General features: G+C 40.7%; 1 protein-coding gene across 15 annotated transcripts in view; it reads right to left on the reverse strand.

The window, feature by feature from the left end:
• The window catches only part of rapgef2b (Rap guanine nucleotide exchange factor 2b), a 387,135-nt gene that overhangs the window by 118,525 nt on the left and 249,068 nt on the right, over positions 1 to 19,542 (reverse strand). For 11 of the 15 annotated variants that reach the window (XM_048527135.2, XM_048527035.2, XM_048527046.1 and 8 more), the window contains one exon: positions 5,084 to 5,215. In XM_048527135.2, the coding sequence (XP_048383092.1) occupies positions 5,084 to 5,215 (132 nt within the window). Of the gene's footprint in view, positions 1 to 5,083; positions 5,216 to 17,001; positions 17,111 to 19,542 lie in introns of all 15 variants that reach the window. The other 4 variants (XM_059644742.1, XM_059644761.1, XM_048527115.2 and 1 more) reach the window with 3 other exon arrangements.

Genomic DNA, 19,542 nt, shown 5'->3' on the forward strand with positions numbered 1-19,542 from the left:
AATTATCAATTGTGGATTAACAAAGGAATGCTAAAATGCATTTGTTAAAAGAAAATTGTCTGATTAACTTCATTAAGTGTTCAAGCCCAGGCATCTTCAGCTGCTTCATTAGTGACCTTCCTCCGTCATGAAGTTCTAATGTTTGCTGATGACTGCACAATGCTCAGCACCATTTGTGATTCTTCAGATATCGAGGTAGTCAAATGCAGCAAGACCTGCACAATATCCAGGCTTGGGCGAGCAAATGGCAAGTAATACTCATGTTGCACAATTCTCCAAGAAAACAGAATGTGGCCATCTCCCCTTGATATTCAATGGCATCTACAAACATTCACTCCCCTTCATGCCATAATACAGCAATAGCACTGTGTACCATCCACAAAATGCAGTGCAGAAGTTCACGGCTCCCTAGACAGCATCTTACAAACTCATGCCCACCACCATGTAGAAGGACAAGGGCAACAGACACAAAAGAACAGCATCACTTGAAAATCACCCACTATCCTGATTTGGAAATATATTACCATTCCTTCACTACTGCTGGGTCAAAATCCTGAAATCTCTGCCTAACAGCACTCTGTGCGTACATACACCAAATGGAGTGCAATGGTTCAAGAAGGCAGCTCATCACTGGCTTCTCAAGGGGAACTAGGGATAGACACTAAATGTTCGTTTAGCCAATGAGGCTAACATTCCCTGAATGACCAGAAAAGAGAGGTTTGATGAGGGCAATGTAGTTGTGTAATAAATGTAGAGTTTCTAGCTTTCAATAAAATGCCACATAATTAGGCTTGTCAACAAAGCTGAAGCCTTCATACTTTTGTAGGTACATCCACTGTGCTGTTTGGGAAGGATGTCCTGGATTTTGATCCAGTCACAATAAATAAATGGCAATGTACATCCACCCGTGAATATTGGTCAGGCATCAGCTGATTCAGGAATGGACCATGTTGTTATTTGAAATGGTTGAGAGTGGAAGTGAATACTGTATAATCACATTTCCCCACTTCTAACCTTATGACATGGGAAGGGGACAACAATGGACAAAAAATGCTGTCTTAACCATCAACATCCGAATACTTGCAATTTTAATCTTGGACAACAAATACCAAATGTAAACTAGGAATGGTATGGTAAATGATAAAACAGATTATCCTAAGAGATAGTAGGAACTGCCAATGCTGGAGAATCGGAGATAACACGGTGTGAAGCTGGATGAACACAGCAGGCCAAGCAGCATCAGAGGAGCAGGAAAGCTTGACATTTTGGGTTGGGACCCTTCTTCGGAAAATTTTCTGAAGAAGGCTCCCGACCCGAAACGTCAAGCTTTCCCGCTCAGCCTGCCGTGTTCATCCAGGTTCACACCGTGTTATCAAGAGTTAAGAAACAGGCAGAAACAACTGAGAAAGGAGAATAAGTTTGAAATAGAGTATAAATTCATCCATCAAGGACAAACAATATACAGATCCCAAATATGTACACATAGGTATTATAAGCAAATCAGCACTTCCCATTGTCCGAGCTTTCTTTCGTTATTATGGGATGAGGGCATCACTTCCTAGGGCAACAGCCCATCCTTGTTGCCATTTAACAGACTGGCTTGCTTGGTCACGTCTGAAGGCAATTAAGAGGCAAAATATATTAGATTATTATTATTATTGAAACAATGCTGAGGTTGGTCAAAAAATCATAGATAGGCCAATCCAGATATGTATAGCAGATTGCCTTCCCTAAAGGAAATTAGCCAACTAGATGGAATTTTACAGCTATCAATAGCAGTTCAAATAGTCACCGCTGCTGACATTAAATTCAATTAATAAATATGAAACTGGAAGTTAAGTTTCACCACCTATCATGGTGGGAGTTAAACTCTTGCCCCCAGTGACATCAGCACTATCACACAATCTTCATCACATTTGTGATATGAACCTGCATTTGGTTGAGATAGTTATACCACTTCATTACACACAGGGTGTAACTAAAACAAACTAAAGTTCAAAGTAAAACCCATACAATTGTATATAAACAGAACAGGGCTTTCATGTGAGAATGGAGTTACCCTGGAAAACCTCTTCTCTGGAAAAAACACTACTGTTTCATGTTGGTCTTCCCCTCCTGAAATTGGCATGAAGACACATTGCTGCCACATTACAACAAAGTCTTTGTATTGTACTTAACTGTCAGTATATCTTATCAGAGTGCAGTTAATATCTGATACCGGAAACAACAGAAGAGGATACTAATAGGGCATCTGTACTCCTGCACCATAACAATGGAAAGCTTTGGTTAAAATAACAGAAGTGACAATAAGAACATAACAATAAAAACAGAAAATGCTGGAGAAAATCAGGGGGTCTGTCAGCATCTGCAGACGGAAAACAGAGTAATGTCTCAAGTCTAATATGATTTTCAGTTTTTCGACTGAGAGTTCAAGAGGAGTCATAATGGACTTGAAACGTCAACTTGGTTTCTCCCTCCACAGATATTATTGAATGTTAAGTATTTTTCCAGTATTTTTGTTTTTATTTCAGATTTCTGACATGCACTGTATTCTGCTTTTAAGAAAAGCTTCTACTTAATACAGACAAGATAAAGTGTTTTGACATTGAGTTCTTTCTCAAGAGCCATGCAAAGGGAAATGCATTTAGCACTAATGTTAAAGAATGCGATGATGCCAACAGAAACAATCTATGGTGTTTAAACATACACGAACTTCAATGATTTATTATAGGAGTGCATTGAGCTGTTAAACATTCAGCTTTTAATTTTAGTTTCCAGGGTCTATAATAATGTTTATTCTACTGCAGCAACACTTACTAAAATGTGAAAACATTCTAAGATGTCAGTGCAAAAAACAAGACTGAAACGTTTGCAATCATCCATAATGCACCTCAGCCTCCTTTCCCGGACCTCACCATCAGAAATAGCAGACTGCAGTTAATTTGATTGACTCCATGCGAGCAGATGAGCACACTGGAAAGACGGATCCTAACAACATCCTGGCTATGTTGCTGAAGACTTGTGCAGCAGGACGACATGCACTCCTAGCCAACCTGTTCTAGTACGATTAGAAAATTGGCATCCACCTGACAATGTGGAAACTAGTCCAAGTACATCCTATCTAAAAATGAGTAATCAAACAAAGCAAGGAATCTAGCTAATTAACACTCCATTAGTTGACTTTCAATCACTGGCAAAATAGTTGAACGTCTCACTGACAGTACTATTAAGCAATATTGACTCAGCAGTCACCTGTTCACTGCATCTTAATTTTGGAATTGCTAGAAACAGCCCCAAAAACCCATTTAGTTTTGTTCCAAACATGGATCAAAGAGCTGAATTCAATAGGTAAGTTGAGACCGTCACCATTTGAACATATATGGCAACGATGAACCCCAGTAAGACAGTGCAATGGGGATAAGTGGAGAAATCTCCAGTGGATAATCATATCCATCACAAAGAGATGATGGTGGGGCTTGCAGTGGCAATTATCTTAGCGATAGGAAACTGCTGTGGGGGGTTCCTCGGGGCGGTGTCCCGAGCCCCTCTACGACTGCTTCTATGACTTTGCTTCTATTATTCTGTCAGCAGCGAGGTATTCACTGATTATTGCACAGTTTAATTCCACTTGCAACACCTTTAATACAGAATTATTTAAGCTTGTATGAAGCACAGCCTGGATAACATTTTGGTTTGGGTTGATAAAGAATCAGCAACATTTGCACCTGGATAAATGATAGGCAATGACCATTTCCAGCATGAGGAAAATCTAAACCCTCTTGATAATCAATGATATTACCATCACTAGAACTTGCACCATCAACATCTTTGAAGGTTATCACTGACAGCAAACATGACTGGAGCAGCCACATGAAGGTCAGAGGAGGGCTATTCTGCAGTAATTAACCCAATTCCGGACTCCATAAAGCATGTCCACCATTTCAAAGACACAAATTAAGAGCGTGAAGGAACATTCCACTCATTTGGGATAAGCGTAGGTCCAAAACATTTAAGGCAGTCAACATCGTTCCCAAGACATAGCAGCCCACTTCATTCGTAACCAAATCACTACCTTTGTCATTCATTTCCACCACCACAAGTTTACAGTGGCTGCAATGCATTTAATCTACATTCAGAGAGCAATAACTGGTTAACTTATCTCCCAGACTTGTGACCCCTATCATTAGGGTAGGTGGGAACATTGTCACCTCTATGTTTATTTCCAGTCACACCATTCTGATCTGGAAATATATCATCATTCCTTAACTAGTGCAGCAACAAAATCCTGGAACTCCATTCTTAGCCCTATGGACGCACCCATACCTCTCAGAATGCAGTGCTTCAATGTGGTGGCATTGCAAGGGAAATTAGGAATGGACAATAAATACAAGTTCATCTAACAATATTCACATCCATGAATGAGTAAAAATTAGACCAGGTAGAATTATGTGGTTCTCAGTCAGTTTAATCATTCTTCTCAGCCCTAAACAAGATCAATGTCCACAAATGTCTTACCAATTTTTATAGATGCACCATAGAAAGAATCCTATCTGACTGCATCACAGCATGGTTATGGCAACTGCTCTTCCCAACACTGCAAGAAACTGCAAGGAGTTGCAGCCACAGCCCAGTCCATCATGCAAAGCTGCCTTCAATTCACTGACCCCATCTATTCTTCCCATTACCTCAGGATAGCAATCAACATAATTGGCAGAAGACATAAAAGTTTGAATACACATATGAACAGATTCAAAAACGGCTTCTTTCCCACTGCTATTAAGACTTCTAAATGGGCCTCTCAAATAGTAATGTTGATATCTCTCTCTGCGGCTATAACACTATTCTGCTACCTGATGCACTTTGTATGGTACAATCTGCCTGTAGAGCAAGCAAAGCACCATTTTTCACTCTATCTCAGTATATATGACAACAATAAATCAAATCAAATCAAATCAAATCATCTCTACACAGACACATGGTCGCATTACTGCTATTTCAAGGTTTAAAACATGCTAAGATTTAGGGAAATGTTCCTTCCTAAATTAATTGCACCATGCATTCTAATAATAAAAAAAACACTTACCTGGTAAAGGTCAGATAAGCTGCTGCTGCCAGAGTCACTGGTGATGCTACATCCTGACTGGCTGGAGGAGACGTGAGTCACCTGTGGATGGAGGTTATCTGTGAGATGTAACTTGGTGAAATCTGCAGGAAGCTGTACATAGGGCAAGGATAAAAAATAGAGACAAGAACTGTATTTTTTTAAATAATATTATGCTTGTTGCACCATAATTGCACACAACATAATTCTAAATTTTACATACATTTAGAAGTGTTAAAAAGTTTAGCTAAAAATTCAAATGTGATGCAAGCTTCAATATCTTAACAAAACTGAAATTTTACTCCTGACATTAAACTTAGCAACGAGACAGCACAACCTTTCCTTCTTTTACCCAAAATGAACAAAACTAAATTCTCTAAAGTAGACCTGGAATGCATGAATTAAAACAGAAAAATTCAGTCCACCATCAGTTGTATCACAGTACATTCATCTATCTATCAAAACTGTTTCCTTGAGCATTCAGCAAGGATAGTCAGCAACGTTCAAGTAGTCCTGGAAAATTGTCAGAGTTACTACAGCACCAACAATGCCATCAGCCCATTCAGTCTATGCAAAATTCTGCTTAGCTGCTTAATCCTGCAAACTTAATCTCTTCCATTTTTTTTCTTTATTCATGGGATGAAGGCATTGTTGACTAGGCCAGCATTTAATGCCCATTCCTAAATGGCTAGTTAGGAGTCAACCAGATTGGTGTGGGTCTGGAGTCAGATATAAGCCAGACCTGGCAGTTTCCTTCCCTAAAGGACAATAGTGAATCAGATGTATTTTTCCCGATAATCAACAATGGGATTCAAAGTCATCATTAGACTCCAAGTTAATTCCAGATTTTTACTGAATTCCAATCGCACCATCAACTATGGCAGGATTTGAGCCTAAGGTTGCCAGAATGTTACTTCAGTCTCTGGATTATCAGTCCAGTGATAATACCACTCGGCCATTGCCGCCCATGAATATCCAGCTAACATCCTTTTGAAATAATTAACTGGACTCAACTCGTGATTCTTGCAGGCACAGGTTTTAGGACATTGCAACTCGATGCATAAACAAGTTCCTCCTCGCATCCTTCTACAACTTGTGCAAAATCGTAAAAGTGTCCCTCCTAATTTCATACTCATCAAGTAATGGAGTAGTCTATCATAGCCGAAAATGGCAAAATTTTGTGTAGCTCTATCAAATCTCCTTCATCACCTTCCCTTCCTAGACAAGCAAAACCAGCTTTGCCAATTTGAAACTGTATCTAAATCCCTCACTGCAGGAACCATTTTAGCAATTATATTCCGCAAGGTCTGAACAAATTTTCACAACTTTTCTAAAATGCAGTAACCAGTGTTAAAATCCATTGCTAGTTGTGGACTTTATAAAGGTTTACAAAGCTTTCTTGTTTTTGCATTCTCAGTACTTCTAATAATGAAGTCCAAGTTCTCATATGCTTTTCTCATTACTCTTGCAATAAATCCTTTCATGTTCAAGGATGCATGTATGTGGGCCCCAATCTCCCACTGGGTCTTCACACTTTTGAGGACCATGCATCGCCTCACATTCTCATCATTAAATTCTATTTGCCACGTGTCTGCTCATTCTGCTGGTCTAATGTCTTGTTGCAATCAATTAGTATCGTCTACACAAACATTTATGTCAAGGGACCTGACCTTGCATCAACCATGCCTCTTACTCATATAGGGCCATTTCCATAGTTTCAGGACCAAACTGTGTTCCCTGAAGTAAACTGTCTCTTTCACATTGAGGAGCTGTGTCCAGCATTGGTGATCCTGATGCTGTTTCACGGTGTTTGATGGACGGCATGGTGGCTCAGCGGTTAGCACTGCAGCCTCACAGCATCAGGGATCCGAGTTTAATGCCAACCTCGAGCAACTGTTTGTGTGGAGTTTGCACATTCTCCCTGTGTCTGCGTGGGTTTCCTCCGGGTGCTCCGGTTTCCTCCCACAGTCCAAAGATGTGCAGGCTAGATGGATTGGCCATGCTAAATTGCCCATAGTGTTCAGGGTGTGGGGGCGACAGGGGGACAGGTCTGGGTGGGATACTTCAAGGGGCAGTATGGACTTGTTGGGCCGAAGGGCCTGTTTCCACACTGTAGGGAATCTAATCTCATCCTCACCCTCTTATCCAGGTCCAGGGAGATCAAATTTAACCCAGTATGCAGTCTCAATGCTGCTGGAGCTACCCCTGTAATTGCATGAGGGGTGGCCCAAAAATCAAATAGGAATGGAGTCAACTTGGTATCAAAATGAAGCTGTGGATAGTTTCTTTAAGCCTGCCTTTGAAGTTTGGACTGCTCTTTTCACCAGACCTTTGGACGATGGATTGTACGGAGCTGCCCTCATACGCCGAATGCCATTTGACTTTAGGAATACTCAAATTCTCTGGTAAATGATGTCCCATTATCTGTGATCACACTTCTGGGAGCCCATGTATTGCAAAGGCACTTGCAGCTTTTCTATTATCATCACCGTGTTTGACAAATGAACTCTATGCATGTCTAAACATTTTGAGTTGGCATCCACAATTTGGGATTCACAGTTTAAGAGAGTGATCCAGGTAATGGTTGATGAAATTCAATAGGCGCAAATGTGAGGTATTGCACTTTGGAAAAAAGAACACAGGCATGGACTATTTTCTATACGGTGAGAAAATTCGTAAAGCAGAAGTACAAAGGGATCTGGGAGTGTTCGTCCAGGATTCTGTAAAGGTTAACTTGCAGGTAGAGTCCGTGATTAAGAAAGCGAATGTAATATTGTCATTTATCTCAAAAGGGTTGGAACATAAAAGCAGCGATGTGCTTCTGAGACTTTATAAAGCTCTAGTTAGGCCCCATTTAGAATACTGTGTCCAATTTTGGGCCCCACACCTCAGGAAGGACATACTGGCGCTGGAGCGTGTCCAGCAGAGATTCACACGGATGATCCTTGGAATGGTAGGTTTAATGTATGATGAATGGCTGAGGATCCTGGGATTGTATTCATTAGCGTTTAGAAGGTTGAGGGGAGATCTAATAGAAACTTACAAGATAATGTATGGCTTAGAAAGGGTGGATTTTGGGAAGTTGTTTCCGTTAGGCAGGGAGACTAGAACCCGTGGGCACAGCCTTAGAATTAGAGGGGGTAAATTTAAAATGGAAATGAGGAGACATTTCTTCAGCCAGAGAGTGGTGGGGCTGTGGAATTCATTGGCACGGAGCGCAGTGGAAGCAGGGACATTAAAATGTCTTCAAGGCAGAGACTGATAAATTCTTGATCTCACAAGGAATCAAGGGCTAGGGGAGAGTGCAGGGAAGTGGAGTTGAAATGCTGATCAGCTATGATTAAATGAAGGAGTGGACTCAATGGGCCGAATGGCCTTACTTCCACTCCTATGTCTTATGGTCACAATGACTATGAATGTTGAGCGCATGAACCAAAACCAGGGTTTACCTGGATATTCCCACAAATGATGGGGAGCTGCTGGTGGTAAATTTTGTCTATGTTGGTATCCACCAACACGGTTATGTCTGCATCCAATCTTGGCCACCAGACATAACTTCTCACAAACATCGTCATTTTGGTCACCTCTGGCGAAGCCTGATGAAGTTTAGCCAGTTTCTGGTTGTGGCCTTTGCTCAAGACAATCACTTTAGTTCAACCAATTGTGTGGGCCCGAGTCTTTTACTACAGTCACTGCTAACTAAACTAGCTGCTTTTCATACAAAGCCCAACCTGAAGTTGTACCCTTAATGTATATAGGTTCCCCACTGCAAGTTCTCAGTCAAGATGAGGTCTTACGCAAACTTAAGGGTTGGAGTCCAGAGTGAATTTGTTAAAACTGGTTCTGCTCTCTCCACTGATGTCAACCGCGTCAGCATCAACCTGCATCGGAATGAGGTGATCACTAAACCAGATGTTTATTTTGATTGGTTCCAATTTAGATGTTGTTAGGCAATTTTGCTGTGCTGAACCAGATGCATGTGGACTTTCCAGGGTGTGAACTCTCCTGGATACCAGCTTATGAGTGATCCTACTCAATTTAGGAACACACAGTTCTGAAGTTGTACAGCACAGAACACAGACCCTTTGTTCAAACTCGTCCGCACTGACCAGATAGTCTATTCTAGTTCTGTTTGCCAACATTTGGCCCACATTCTTCCTTTCTATTCATATACCCGTCCAGATGCCATTTATTTCCTGTTTTTGTGCCAGCCTTCACTGCTTGCTCCGGCAGCTCATTACATTCCCAGGCCACCCTCTGCATGAAAATGTTGCCCCTTAGTTTCCTTTTATGTCTTCCCCTCTCACCTTAAACCTACGCCCTCTAGTTTTGGACTCCACAATCCCGGGAAAAAGATCTTGGCTGTTCACCCTATCCAGGCCCCTAATGATTTTATAAACCTCTATAAGGTCACCTCTCAGCCTCTGACACTCCAGGGAAAACAGGCCCAGACTATTCAGCCTTTCCCTATAGTTCAAACACTCCAGCCCTGGCTACGTCCTTGTAAACCTTTTCTGAAATCAAGTTTCACAACAACTTTCCTATAGCAGGGAGACCAGCACTGAATGCAGTATTCCAAAATGGCCTAAACAATATATCCGCAACATGACAACCCAACTTCTATACTTAGTACACTGACCAATTAAGCAAGCATACCAAATACCTTTTTCACTACCCTGTCTACCCGTGACTCCACTTTCAAGGAACTATGAACCTGCGCTCCAAGGTTCCTTTGCACAGCAACACGCCCCAGGACCCTACCATTAAGTATTGCTCTGCTATGCCTTACCAAAATGCAACACCTCACATTTATCTAAATGAAGCCCCATCTGCCATTCCTTGGCTCATCTAATCAAGATCATGTTGTACTCTGAAGTAACCTTCTTCAGTGTCTAATACACCACCTATTTTGGTGTTATCTATAGACGTACTAATTATTTCTTTTACGTTCACACCCAAATAATTTACAGAAATGACAAAAAAAAGCACCGATTCTTGCACACCACTGGTCACAGACCTCCAGTCCAAAACACAACCCTCTACTTCCACCTTCTGTCTCCTATCTTCAAGCTAATTTTGTATCCATATAGCTAGATCTCCTTGGACTCCATGTCATCTATCCTAACTAACCAGTCTACCAAGCAGAACCTCAAACACCTTGCTGAAATCCATTTGGAAAACATTCACTGCTCTGCTTTCATCAATCTTCTTTGTCACTTCTTCAAAAAACTTAAACCAGTTTCTAAGACACGATTTCGCATACACAAAGACATGCTGATTACGCCTAATCAGTCCTTGCCTTACAAACACATGTGAGGTAAATATGACGTGCTGTATTTTGGTAGGGCAAATCAGGCAGGATTTATACATTTAACGTTCAGGTCCTGGGGACTACTGCCAAACAATAAGACCTAGGTGTGCAGTGTCATAGCTCTTTGAAAGTGCAGTTGCATGTAGGCAGGGTGTTGAAGAAGATATCTGATCCACTTACCTTAATTGGTCAGTGCATTGAGTATAGGAGTTAGGAGGTTATGTGGTAGCTGTACAGGACATTGGTTAGACTACTTTTAGAATGCTGTGTTCAATTCTGCTATCCCTGCTATAGAAAAGGTGTTGTGAAATTTGAAAGGGTTCAGAAAAGGCTTACAAGCATATTACGAGGGCTAAAGGTTTGAACTAGAAGGAGAAGTTGAATAGGCTGGGGGTACTTCCCTGGATTGTTGGAAATTGAGGGGTGACCTTATACAGGTTTATAAAATCATGAGGAGCATGGATAAGGTGAACAGTCAAAGTCTTCTCACAGGGTTGAGGTGTCTAAAACTAGAGTGCATAGGTTTAAGGTGAGGGAAAATATTTAAAAGGGACCAGAGGGGCCAAAACAACGCACAATCACAATCCATGTACCTAAAACTTTGGTAGGTTTAAGTCACTTGCAATTTCAACATTTAGACTGGAACTGCTGATAGCTCTGGGCCAAAGCTATCACATACTTGCTTAAATGTACTGGTCGGGTTTTATCTCAACATATCTTCCTGGGAGTCGAAAGCTTCTTCCTGGGCATCTAACACTTCTTCCTGGGCATCTAACACTTCTTCCTGGGCATCTAACAGTAACATCCCACTCTAAGATAATCTTGTTCACAATATAACCTTTTCTTCTCTGGAGCATGGATCAGTACAGCTATGCTTTCCAAGGAATTCATAGGATGCTCCACACAAAGTAAAAACTGAAATTCCATAAGTCTCCCTTTCTAAGGCGTTTCCCTTAAACATTTAAAAATAAGCTGCATAAGTCTCTAACAAATCTTGAGACCCCACTATTTACCATAATAAATCACAAAAACAATATAAAATAAACAAGCAACCATCAGTGGCTCGAGGCCATTTTAAAGGAAACCAACATGGCTCCAGAAATGCATACAACTTAGTTATTAATTTTGGGCAAAGAGAGTCCACCAGTCATTAACTCAAAAGCTAGAAATCCAAATTTACAATAAGTAATGTTTATATATCCTGCATTTTACGTCACACCTGGCAGAAAGGAAAATGGTTGCGGTTGCTGAACGTCAGTCATCTCAACTCCAGGACATAATTAGAAAACTTTCTCACAGTAGATATTTTTAATCATTTGTTCAGACATCTTTTGATATACTTCTGGAGCAGGTGGGACTTGAATCCAGGCAGGACTTGAACCCAGACCTTCTGGCCCAGAGGTAGGGACATTACCACTGTTCCACAAGAGCTCAAGAATCTTCAGCTGTTTCATCAATGGCATCTCTCCATCACAAATCCAGGATGTCCACTAATGACTGCACAATACTCATGACCATTCGCAACTCCTCAAATTCCAGACAGTCCTTTTCTAAATGCTAAAAGATTTGTACAATATTCAATCATATAAAAGTCTATAAACGAAAATCAAATGGGAAATTTGGCCTGACCATGGCTAATGAAAACATTTAGGGATAGTATTACAGCAAAGGAAGGGGCATATGAATTGGCCAAAAGAACCAGCAGGGCGGAGGACTGGATGCAGTTTAGGTTTCAGCAAAAGGGCGTCGAAGGGATTGATTGAAAGGGTGAATAGAGTACAAGCTGCAGAAAAGATAGCAATTGATTGTAAAAGTTTCTATGGGAATGCAAGAGAAAACATTCAGACAAGACAAATGTAGGTCTATATCAGAAACAGGCGAAGTGAATAATAGGGAACAAAGAGAGGGCAAACATATTTTGGTTCTGCCTTCACAAAGGACAGCACAAAGAATAACCCACGAATGTTGGGGAATACAGTGAGAGGCAGGTATGGAAGGAAACCAGTATTAACATGAAAATGGCATTTGGGAAATACTGGAATTTAAGAGCCTCATAATCTCTAGGTCCCAAAACTGCATCCCAGAGTACTTGAACAAGTGGCTCTTGAAATAGTGGATGCATTGGTAGCCATGTCTGAAAACTCTATAGAGTTGGGGACAGTTCATTTCTCATGGATGGAGGGTAGCTGATGTAATCCCACTCTTTTAAAAAAAAAGTGGATAATGATGAAACCAGGGAATTATAGACTGGTTAGCCTGACATCAATAATAGTCAAAATGCTAGTCACCATTATAGATGATTAAACAGCAGAGCACTTGGAAAATAGCAACAAAGGCAGCAAGGATTTATGAGGGGAAACTATGCTGAAAAAAATCTACTGAAATTATTTGAGGATATAACTAGTAGAGTTGAAAAAGGGTAGCCACTGGATGTGGTTTACTTGGACTTCCAGAAGACTTTTGATATGGTCCAATATAAGAGAGATAAGCATATAAAATTAAAGCTCATGGGGTTGGAAAGTAGCATACTGACATAGAGAACTGGATGGCAGATAGGAAACAAATAAACAGGTCTTTTTCCAATAAGTAGGCAGTGATTAGTGGGATGTGATAGGGATTAGTGTTTGGACCCCAACTATTCACAATATTTAATCATGACTTAAATGAGGGGACTAAACATAATATCTCTATGTTGGCAGATGACACAAAGCTGAGTGGGAGGATGAACTAGAGAAAGATGCAGTAAAAGTTCAATGTAATATGGACAGTTGGAGAGTGTGGAGAAATGCATATCAGATGCAGTATAATGTGGATAAATGTGATAAAACTTACAGTCAGAGTTGTACAGCATGGAAACAGACCCTTCAGCTCGTCCATGCTGACCAGATACCCTAAACTAATCTAGTCCTATTTGCCAGCATTTGGCCCATATCCTTCCAAACCCTTCCTATTCACATACCCATCCAGATGTCTTTTCAATGCTGTAATTGTACCAGCATCCACAAGCTTCTCTCGCAGCTCATTCTACACACGCACCACACTCTGCATGCAAAAGTTGCCCCTTAGATTCCTTTTAAAAACTTATTTCCCTCTCACCTTAAACCTATGCTCACTAGTTTTGGACTCCTATACTCCCAGGAAAAGACATTGGTTATTCACCCTATCCATGTTCCTCATGATTTTATAAAACTCTATAAGATCATCCCTCAGCCTTCGACACTCCAGGGAAAACATCCCTAGCCTATTCAGTCTCTCCCTATAGTTCAAACCCTCCAAACCTGGCTATATCCTTCTCAACCTTTTGTGAACCATTTCAAGTTTAACAACATTGTTCCTATAGCAGGGAGATGAGAACTGCACACAGTATTCCAAAAGTGGCCTAACCAATGTCCTGTGCCGCCACACATGACATCCCAACTACTCAATGCAGTGACCAATAAAGGCAAGCATACCAAAAGCTTTCTTAACTACCCTGTCTACCTACGACTCTACTTTCAAGCAACTATGAACTGGCACTCCAAGGTCTCTTGATTCAGCAATACTCCCAGTACCTTACCATTAAGTGTATAGGCCCTGCCCTGATTTGCCTTTCAAAATGCATCACTTCACATTTATCTAAATTAAACTCCATTTATCACTCCTCGGCCCGTTGGTCCAGCTGACCAAGATCGCGTTGTGCTCTGAGGTAACCTACTTCACTGTCCACTACACCTCCAATTTTGGCGTCATCTACAAACTTACCAACCACATCTCCTATGTTCATATCAAAGTCATTCATATATATGACGAAAAGCAGCAGACCCAGCACCAATCCTTGTTGCACACCCCTGGCCACAGGCCTCCAATATGAAAAGAAACCCTCCATCACCACCCTCTGCCTTCTATCTTCATGTCCGTTCTGTATCTAAATGGCTAGTTCTCCCTGTATTCCATGAGATCCAACCTTGCTAACTAGTCTACCATGAAGAACCCTGTTGAATGCCTTACTGAAGTCCATATAGATCACAACCTCCCGTCTGTCCTCAAACTTCTTTGCTTCTTCTTCAAAAAACACTATCAAATTAGTCAGACACTATTTCCCACGCACAAAGCCATGTTGACTATTCCTAATCAGATCTCGTCTTTCCAAATATACATAAATCCAGTCCCTCAAGACTCCCTCCAACAACTTGCCAACTAATGATGTCAGGCTCGCTGCTCTATAGTTTCCTGCCTTTTCCTTACCACCTTTCTTAAATAGTGGCACTACATGAGCCAACGTCCAGTCTTTCAACACCTCATCTGTGGCTATCAACGATACGAATATCTCCACAAGGAGCCCAGCAATCACTTCCCTTGCTTCCCACAGATTTCTAAGGTACACCTGAATCAGGTCCTGGGAATTTATCCATCTTTGTGTGTTTCACGACATCCTCTTCTGTAATATGGACTTTTTTTTTTAAGATGTCATGATTTATTTCCCCACATTCTATATCTTCCATATCCTTCTTCACAGTAAACACACAAAATACTTGTTTTATATTTCCCCCATCTCTAGGGGCTCCACACGTAGGCAGCCTTGCTGATCTCTAAGGGGCCCTCTTCTCTCCCCTGTTACTCTTTTGTCCTTAATGTATTTGTTGAATCCCTTAGGTTTCTACTTAACCTATCTGCCAAAAGTATCGCATCCCCTTTTTGCCCTCCTGATTTCCCTCCTAAGTATACACATACTGTCTTCACCCAACCTATGCTTCCTTCTTTTACTTGACCAAAACCTCAGTTTCTCTAGTCATCCAGCATTCCCTACACCTACCAGCCTTGCCCTTCACCCCAACAGGAACATACTGCCTCTGGACTTGTCTCATCTCAAAAAAGAAAAAAACCGAAAGAACTGCGGATGCTGTAAATCAGGAACAGAAACAAAGTTGCTGGAAAAGCTCAGCAGGTCTGATGGCATCTGTGAAGGAAAAAACAGAGTTAATGTTTCAGGTCTGCTGACCCTTCCTCAGAACTGAGGAACCGCAGCAACTTTGTTTTTGATGTCAAAACAGAAGTCCACTTGGCAGCAATAACACAAAGGCAGATTATCTGAATCGTAATGGACTGGAAAAGGGGCAGGTGCAATGAGACCTGTGTGTCCTTGTGTAACAGTCACTGAATGTAAGAGTGCTGTAGGCAATAAAGATGACAAATGATATGATAGCCTTCATAATGATAGGAGCAGGAATTCCTTGCTGCAATTTTATAGGTCCTTGGTGAGACAGTTTTGGTCTCCTTATCTAAGAAAGGATGTCTCATTAAGAAGGGAGTGCAACAAAGGTTACTAAACTGATTTCTGGGATGGCTAGACAGATATATGAAGAGAAAGTGGATCAGTCAGGACTATACACAAGGGAGTTTTGCGACCCTGGGAGAGCTATAAAGTCCAACAGGATAAACATAAGATGATGTTCCTGATGAACAGAAAGTCCAGAAACAGGGGTCACCATTTAAGGATACAGGGTAGGCTATTTAGGACTGAAATGAAGAGAAATCTATTAACCTAGGATGTGCGACAAAAAGTGGTTGAGATCAAACATTGAATATTTTCAAGGAGGAGGTATAACGCTTTATCTAAAGGGATCAGAAGATGTAGAGAGAAAGCAGAAACAGTTCGACGATCAGCCATGATCATACTGAATGGTAGACCGGGCTTGAACAGCCAGATGGCCTATTCCTCCTATTTTCTAAGTTTTTACTTGGACTGACAAATGACAAATAATATTTATGCCACTCAGGTGCCAGGCAATGATGAGCCCCAAAATAGGAAGAGAATCTAACCAGCATTCCTTGACATTCAATAGTGTTACCATTGCTAGATCCCTGCTATCAACATTCTGAGGGTTACCATTGACCACAATTGAGCTTGACTAGCCATTATCATGGATAGAGAAGCAGGTCCTTAGCTAGGAATTCTCCAGTGAGCAACTCACCTCCTCACTCCCCAAAGCTTGTCCACAATCAAGATGAAACATCTGGAGTATGACGGAATGCTGTTCACATGTCTAGATGAGTACAGCTCCAATAATTCAAGAAACTTGCCACATCCAAAATAAAACAACCCACTTGGTAGACACTACATTCACACATCCTGAACCCGCAGAATGTGAGCTAACACCTCTGGTTAGAATTGTTGCCTCACAGCACCTGGAACTCGAGTCCGACTGCACCCTTGGGCGACTGTCTGTGTGGAGTTTATACATTCTTCCCCTGTTTGCATGGATTTCCTCTGGGTGTTCCAGTTACCTCCCACAGTCCAAAGACGTGCAAGTTAACTGGACTGGCCATGCTAAGTTGTCCAGAGTGTACAAGGATGTGCAGTCTAGGTGGATTATGGGAAATGAAACTTTACCAGGATAGAGTGTGATTGGGGGTGGAGGATCAATGTGGACGCTCTTCGAAGGATCAGTGTGGACTCTACTGACAGCTACAGCTTCCACACTGTAGGGTTTCTATGAATATGGATAATTTCACATTCTTGCATATTATACTCTATTTCCCTCATCATTGCTCACTTACATGGCCTACCCATACCCTTTCAAAGCCTCCTTATGGCCTCTTCACAACTTACTTGTCTGCCTGTCTTTGTATCATCTGCAAATGTGGCAACCATACTTTCTGTTTCTTCATCCAAATCGTGTACTGGCAGTCCCCAAGTTGCCAACGGTTTCCATTCAAATCTGTCCACAAGTCAATTTATACTTAAGTTGAAACACAATATGAAAAGCCATTCATAAGTACAGGAAATGTTTCTTTGAGAAATCTTTAAAGTTACACCCCAGCTGAGAAAGCATGAGTTATAGGGAAAGGGCAGCAAACTGAACATGAGGAGTGGTGCATAAGCCATGATCCTATAGAATGGCCGAATGACCTCAGAGGGTTGAACAACTTCCTCTTGCTCCTGTTTCTTATGGCATTATCGTCTTATTCTGCTACTACCATGATTACCCAGCAAACCCAGACCTCCAGTTTCTTCTACTTTCCTATCCTTCCCAGATGTCCAGTATCTTTCAAGATTCAGGTAATAATTCAGATCATCATGCCTCAATGCGTGTGCAGTGGCTATCAGATTACACTTATTTCAGTGTATCAACCCTACACTTATTCAAATATACAGTCTTCAGTTCTATTCTTTTACTATTTTCGTAACTTCTAGTCTTATCGGTTGGAATAGAATACAAATCTAACAGTAAACTATTATGTCATGCTGTGGTGCTGTTTATCAATTCTCGCATTAATACTTCTTTTGGTCTCAGATCTCCAGATTTACCACAATTCACAAATTTGACACCCTGCTCCCAAGATTGAGTTCCATTATTCATTACTGTAGACATGCCATTGTTACAGTTGATTGTTATAGTTGATTTTTTTTAAACCAAGTTTCAGATTTCCAGAAAGGTGAATAAAATTTAATTTAGTATGGGGTCTCAAATGTTTCCAAGTCACATCCCCTGTCATGCTGCAGCCAAAGAACAGATAATGTAATTGACAAATGGATGTCCAATACAGTACTATTCTCTCTATCAACCTTTCCCAATTGCTCAGATATTAAAAATCAAAATATGGAACACTGAATCATTCAAACCAGATGGTCAAGATTTCAAATCAGAAGGTACAAAAGAACTGGTACCAGCATCCTTGAATTAGGGATACAAGAAAATATGGATGTTCTTTTGCTTGAAGTCATTTCTCAATGGCTTCAGATGAAAGATGCATAAGATCAGGCTAATTTCAGTTGACCATCTTGGCACCTGAAAATCAGATACTGTCAGAGTTACACATGATAATCATTTACAGCCATATATGGTTTAGTGGGTAGCACAATCATCTCTGAATCCAGGAATTTGAGCACAAATTCTAGGCTGGTACTCTATTCCGCACTGAGGAAGTGTTGCACTCAGCTGTCAAAACATACTGTCAATTTCTCAGCTGGATTTAAAAATCTCATTCACCTACTTTGAAAATAATAGCTAAGTTCTGCAATGTTATGGTCATTTTTCATCGTTCTGCAAGCAACATAAAAACAGATTACCTCATTATTGTCACTGTTGTTTTTGGGACCTTGCACAAACTGCATGATGCTATATCATAACAGTTAAGGTATTTGACTCAAAGTACTTTGAAATGTCTAGAGATTGTGAAAGGAGCAACATAGATACAAGTCTTTCTCTTAAAATAATCAAACTTGATAAAAGCCTAGAATGAACAGAGATCAGTACCTTTTGGAGCATAGGTGGAAGAACTCAACTTATGTTACATTGACAATGCCTTGATATTTCCATTATAATACAGTACACTCGACTGAATTAGACCTAAACATTGATCTCTAAAGTTCCAGCCATTTTTAATATTTGCACGTTTTTTGTGGAAGTAGAGAGCTACTTAATATTAACTATAGTTCAATGGCGATGTTTTTGTGTCTAATTTGAAACTAGTATAAGGATTCATTGAGTCATGGCAATTCAAATCAGAGCCCAATCTTGCCTTTATCTAATCTCAATGTGGACACTTATTAGAAGAGATTGCTGAACAGAAAACAGCAATTATTTCTGCTGCATAGCAAACAGCTGTGGGGTCAACCAAAGTGCCTGTGTGAAGTCACTACAGTTGAGAATGATTAACTAAGCAAAACAAGTAACCCTTCACAGCCAACAGTACTATATGCAATGTATGTTATTTTAAAGGTGATTCCACCAGTTGGAAATGGTTTCAGAACCACTAGTTTAGGATGAGGGCATAAATTTCATGCCAGCCTCTTTTCGTTGTACATAATAGTGCCCAGCAGATTTGTGCTTTTCAAATTAATGTAACCTAATCTTTACAGTGATACATCTGTATTATGTTTGATTTGTTTTGAAATTTCTGTATTTACATTACACAGCAACAGGCCCAACTAGTCTATGCAACATTTATATTCCAGTTGATCCTCCTCTCATATTGTGGATGCACACAGACTGCAAGGAGGATATGGTGGGTTCTTGCTCTTGGTGTGGATAAGGGTACAGGCTGTAAAGGGAAACGAGTGAACAATACCATGGTAGAGAATGCGATTCAAGTGGAGAAAAGAAAAATGTTGCAGCAATAGGAGACAGCATAGTCAGGGGAACAGATA

Source organism: Stegostoma tigrinum, chromosome 1, assembly GCF_030684315.1.
Source record: "Stegostoma tigrinum isolate sSteTig4 chromosome 1, sSteTig4.hap1, whole genome shotgun sequence".
Classification (NCBI taxonomy): domain Eukaryota; kingdom Metazoa; phylum Chordata; class Chondrichthyes; order Orectolobiformes; family Stegostomatidae; genus Stegostoma; species Stegostoma tigrinum.